General features: G+C 46.4%; 1 protein-coding gene across 5 annotated transcripts in view; it reads right to left on the reverse strand.

Annotated features, from left to right (window-relative positions):
- Positions 1 to 5747, reverse strand: part of LOC110257498 (ERI1 exoribonuclease 3) — a 74687-nt gene extending 68940 nt beyond the window's left edge. For all 5 annotated transcript variants that reach the window (XM_085003039.1, XM_085003042.1, XM_085003041.1 and 2 more), the window contains exons 1-2: positions 5352 to 5747; positions 2833 to 2908 (exon numbers count right to left, since the gene is read on the reverse strand). In XM_085003039.1, coding sequence (XP_084859165.1) covers positions 2833 to 2908; positions 5352 to 5486 — 211 coding nt within the window. In that variant the 5' untranslated portion in view covers positions 5487 to 5747. The remainder of the gene's footprint in view (positions 1 to 2832; positions 2909 to 5351) is intronic.
- Positions 5748 to 6000: the final 253 nt, after the last annotated feature.

Raw genomic sequence — 6000 nt, forward strand, 5'->3', positions numbered from 1 at the left:
ACTCTTGGGCATCTATCCGGACAAAGCTCTACATAAAAGAGACACATGCACCCGCGTGTTCATTGCAGCACTATTCACAATAGCCAGGACATGGAAACAACCCAAATGTCCATCGACAGAGGATTGGATTCAGAAGAGGTGGTCTATATACACAATGGAATACTACTCAGCCATAAAAAAGAATGACATCATGCCATTTGCAGCAACATGGATGGAACTAGAGAATCTCATCCTGAGTGAAATGAGCCAGAAAGACAAAGACAAATACCATATGATATCACTTATAACTAGAATCTAATATCCAGCACAAATGACCATCTCCTCAGAAAAGAAAATCATGGACTTGGAGAAGAGACTTGTGGCTGCCTGATGGGAGGGGGAGGGAGTGGGAGGGATCGGGAGCTTGGGCTTATCAGACACAACTTAGAATAGATTTACAAGGAGATCCTGCTGAATAGCATTGAGAACTATGTCTAGATACTCATGTTGCAACAGAAGAAAGGGTGGGGGAAAAAATGTAATTGTAATGTATACATGTAAGGATAACCTGACCCCCTTGCTGTACAGTGGGAAAATAAAAAAAAAAAAAAAAAAAAAAAAGCTAAACTCAAAGAGGTAAGTCACTTGTCCAAGGTCACATAAGCACTGTTATCAGTAGGCTTCCCTCCAGCCCTGTACACAGGGGCTTGTAGGAGGAGAAAGACAATCCATTAGATGCTCAACAAATACTGTCTCTGATCCCTACATATGACATAGACCATCATACACAAGTAGGAGACATTCCCAAAACAAGAAAAAGATCATCCGACAAGCAAGGAGAGGCTGAGTAGGACATACATAGAACGAGACAATACCTGGTAAGCTTAGGAAGATGGGTCCTTCTCCTAGTGTAGTGTTCAAGAAGTTCAAAGCAACTGACATTAAGCTACAACCCCAAAGGCCATAATCTCTCCCAGGCTCCATTCCCTACTTCTTTCAATAGAAAAGAGGTCCCCAAAACTTCTCAACTATTCCACACCCACTTCTCCTTCCCACATCTTTTCTAGTCTCAGTAAAAGGAGCTGGTATCACCGAATTTCTCTGACAGACAATGTCTAAGCTCACCTAGACGGCCAAGAAATTAGAAAAAGAGCCAGTATACACACAGATGTCAAAAGTCAAGTATACTCAGGAGGTCCCGTCGTGGCTCAGTGGTTAACGAATCCAACTAGGAACCATGAGGTTGTGGGTTCGAACCCTGGCCTTGCTCAATGGGTTCAGGATCCGGCATTGCCGTGAGCTGTGGTGTGGGTCGCAGACGCAACTAAGATCGTGTGTTGCTGTGGCTCTGACATAGGCCAGTGGCTACAGCTCCGATTCGACCCCTAGCCTGGGAACCTCCATATGCCGCGGGAGTCGCCCCAGAAAAGGCAAAAAAAAAAAAAAAAAAAAAGGAAAAAAAAAGTCAGGAATACTCAATTTTTAATTGTCAATACATTGACTCAAAGGTGAAGATAACAAATGCTACCCATATAACTGCCGCCGCCTCCTTACTGGTCTCTCTGCCTCAGGGATTGTCCCCTTCAATCCATTCTTAACACTGAGATCAAAGCAAACTCTCTAAAACACAAATCTACTATCAGTCCACTGCTTAAACCTTGTAATGGCATCTCCTTGTTTCTATGATTTGTCTGACCCAATGGTTGGTCCATAGGCCAAATCCAGCTGCCACTTGTTTTTATAAAGTTTTACTGGAACAGCCAAGCTCATTCATTCTTGTACTATGGCTGCTTTCATGCTATAGCAGCAGAGTTGAACAGAGATGAACAGTTGTTACAGAGACCCACAAAGACTAAATATTTACTGTTTGGTCCTTTACAGAAGGTTTGCTGACCTAGTCTTTTTTCCTATTCACCATTTAATCCTAAGAGCTAGCTTATAAGGCCCTGGCCTCTGCTCACCTTGTCTCCTTCATTTCTCACCATTCTCGCCTGCCCTCTGCCCACTGAGTACTCTATATCTCAATCCCACTGAACTTCAGTTTCTCAAAGTCAACAACGCTCTGACCTTCACACTTCACACACCTTCATGTCTTCATCAAATTCTAGCTGAGAAGGTTTCTTCTTCTGAAAAGCCTTCCCTGAGCCCACCAGTCTGGGCTGGAGGTCCTTTTAAGTACGCTTAACACACATACATCTACCTTGTTCTAGCATTCTCAGAGGCTTCATAACTGCCTCTATACTATCTGTCTCTCCCATGACTTTGTAAGCTCTTTGGTGTCAGGGAAGTGGCTGTCTTGTTCACCACCACAATCCCAGGACCTAGCAAAATGCCTGGACCTTAGTTATTCAACAAACAGCCTCTGAGATCCTGGATATCAATCATCAGAGTCCACGTTTTAACCAGCCCCAATCCTTGCAAAATGGAGTTAAACTGGGATTGACCATCTACCCAAAGGTGAGCTGCCCAAATTAAACCAAGATCCCAAGGGCTTTGGTCAAATGCATTTATCAAGAGTCAAATGAACAAGATCCTCCTGTTACCTTAAGATGTGCATTTCTCAGGATAAAGGATTATTCCAGCTGTATTCAAGCTTCCTGAACTTCAAGTAAACCCTCCTATGTAATGCCCACAAAGCAATCATGACAGAACTTGAAAGTCTAGACAACCCACCTCCAACCCTCACCACTTTATAAACTTTAGGTTAAGTTTCAGTAGCCTTTCAGCATATGGCATCTTGCCAAAAAAAGTTACAGAAAATACAATCTGCACCAGTCCCCACTCCCCACCCTCCAAGCCCATATACTCATAAGGAAGAAGTCAAGCCTGCTGATCAGGCAGCAGGATTCTCACCTCTCCTTACTTTGAAGATGCCAAGACTGGCCGCCGGGGATGCTGAAGGTTCTGTTAGAGCTGGAAAGCCCCAATGCTGTGGATAAATACACATCTCTGCAACAAGTCTATTTCAATAGAAAGGATCAAATCCCCAGGAGGATGCTGTTTGAAATAATTGAAGGGCCACACTATACTTCAAACTCCTAAAGTCAAACTACTTTGGTGCAACAGCTATCTATGTGGAAGCACAGGGCTGGTACAGAGCTTTCAGAAGCTACTGGTACTAGAGTTGACCCTTGAGTAACACAGGTTTGAACTCTGTGGGTCAACTTATACACAGATGTTTTTCAATAAATATAATGGACATTTTCTTGGAAATTTGTAACAATTTGAAAAAATTTGCAGCTAAACCACATAGCCTAGAAATACCAAAAAAAAATTTAAGTTAGGATGTCATGAATGCTTTAAATACATGTAGATATACATCTAACATTCCAAAATATGTTAATCAAGCTTATGTTATCAGCAAGGCTCCTGGTCAACAGTAAGCAATTAGTAAACTCTGGGGAAAGTCAAAAGTTATAAGCAGATTTTCAACTACTGGAGGGCGGTGTCAGCATCCCTAAGCCCTGCATTTTTCAATGGTCAACTGTATATATTTTAAGAATGATGAATTTCATGCACTCTACTGGCATACTTTTCTTCCTAAGGAGTTTATCTTAACCTAGAAACTGAACATTTAAAACATCTGAGCTTCGACTGAGAAAGATGACCATGAAGTGGTAGCTCTCAGAATAATCCAGAATCCTAGTCTAGTCAAAGAGGAGGCACAGGTAAAGGCTAACAATATTCAGAAGTCAGGAACTGAGGCCAGGACTGGAGGAAGGGTTGGGTGCCACAAAGCTACAGGCCATACTGCAAATGGCCACACATGAAACACTTGCAGGATACATTAAGGTCTGCCTCAAGTTCTAAAAAAGTCAAGATAGCCAAACTCCAGGTCAAATTATCAAGGGATACCTATCATTTTTATCACTTAATTCACAAATCTTCCACGCTCTGGTTTCTCTTGAGGTCACACAAATCTTAATGCCTTTTACCAATCAGATCTTCCAAAGGACTAGAAGTTGCAAAGGTGCCCTTACAGCTAGCAACATCCTTTGAACAAAGAAACTGCTAGGTTTGAAAGCAATCTATTCCTGTCCACCATTCTACATTCTTAACATTTTATCCTGCTCAGATCCCCTGGGAAAATGCCACTCACCAATCTACCCCAACCCAAAGAAAACACTTTCCAAAATGAAAGGGAATAAAAGCACGTTTACTTGGAAATTTCAAATTAGAAGGAAAGCTCTCAGCCAAACTCTGTGACCTAGGTAGCCGATTATCATTTACAGAATCTTTGGGCAGGAATTGTTAATGAGCTTTTAATTTGGAGTGCTTAAGTTGCCAAAGTGCTCTGAGCTCCAGAGAAGCAGCACAGAATCTGTAAAAGAAACCTTATCAATCACCTCCCAGCAGCTACCTTCCCCCACCACCACCGCCCCCACCTCTCTGACAAAGGCAGCCAAGTGGGTTTCTAACCAAGACCACAGACACACACGTTAGTGGAGTCACATTCCAAGACCCTGTTTATAAATTGCCTTTTAAATGGTAGGGGATTCAGGTATAACATACTTAGGCTCCAGGCATGAACCCACTAAAACAAGGCATGCTGTGTATAATAAAGTCAGAATAAAGCAGAATTTGATGAAGCCAATTTCCCCTAGGAACTCTACAAACAAAAATCATCCAACCAATCACAACTCACTAGAGGTCAAATAGTGTACACAGTCTTTAGCCAATGGGATTCCTGGTTTTTTGCCCTTCCGCAGGGAGACTAATAAAACGTCTGACAAGAACTAATACCAGAGAGGGGGCCAGCGACTTACAGCACAGGCAATGATGGGCACTACCATTTTGCAAAATCCAGACCTAAAAGTCCCCAATGAGGGGCCACATTCAGAATGTCCCAAGTCAGTAAGTCGCAGTTATATTTCACAAGAGTTCACAGTCAAGCCCCAATCCAAATTCATGCCTTTTTAAGAAAACAGCTGTTGCTGGAACACTTGCAGGAAAAGCAAACAGAAAGCTAGCCAGGTTAGCCTCCTTATTCACTCCTTCCACCCTCACTACCATCGCTACAGACTTACTAAGAAGTAAACAGCTAGCCTTGTGTGTCTGCCTACCGGATGGGGAGTGGGTAAAGGGGATGTTCCATCTACTATCTACTTGCTGGGTTTCTCACCTCTTCAGTCAAACCCCTCTTCCTCCTCCTAAGTAATCCCAGGAAAGAAGTCAGCACCCTTAATCACCTTGGCCGGTTTGTCTTGCAAAACCCTGCCCTTCTCCCTCTCCACCAGAACGTTACTCAGTAGATCGTGCACCCAGGGTGAGCACATGGGCGAGCACCCCAGGCTGCACAAACTGCGCGCCGCGACCCTCACCCCGCATGCATGACCAGGGCCCAATCTGGGGGGCCTCTCCGCATCACCCACCCCGGGGTGCTGCCCCCAGCTCGGGTCCATCCAAGTCCAGGGGAGAGTAAGGGGAGGAGCAGGGGGCCAGGAGACCAGCCCTCCTTCCCAGGGCCGCCCCCGCCCCCCGTCAGCTGCGGGAGAGGCTGTCGCCATGGCAACGCCCCTCTTCAGGGCCAGCGCGGCAGCCTCGCTCCAGGTGCAGGCCCCGACGTCTCCCTCGGCCTGAGCTGGCGCTCAGCGCAGTTTTTCCGCGGCGGGCGCGGCCCGCGCCGACTGCGGCGCCGGCCAGGCAGAAGCAGGGCCAGCTCCGCCCGCTCCCCACCGCCCGTTCCCCGCCGCCTCAACAGCGGCAGCCGGCACCACCAGTCCACAACACAGCGACTCAGCTCCGCGCACTCGGACCCCGGCCGACGTGACGGACGGGCGGGCGCGGTGGCCAACCGCTGAGCCCGCTGCCGGCTCCCTCCACCAATGGGCTGCAGGGAGGCGGGGCTTCTCCTCCCCAAACGCTCTCCCTCCCGCCGACGTGCGCGCTAAGCTGTGTCAAGATGGTGGCGCCCCGGGCCGGCCTGTGGGACTTGCAGTTTCGAGGTTGCACGTACTTAGCGGTGAAGGCGGCCTCACTTCCCAGCTGTGAAATGAATGAATGAATGAATGAATGAAGAAT

The sequence above is a fragment of the Sus scrofa genome, chromosome 17 (genome assembly GCF_054392235.1).
Source record: "Sus scrofa isolate SSC_HxYL_T2T_F1_AM1 chromosome 17, Sscrofa_HxYL_maternal_Yorkshire_Landrace_v2.0, whole genome shotgun sequence".
NCBI lineage: Eukaryota > Metazoa > Chordata > Mammalia > Artiodactyla > Suidae > Sus > Sus scrofa.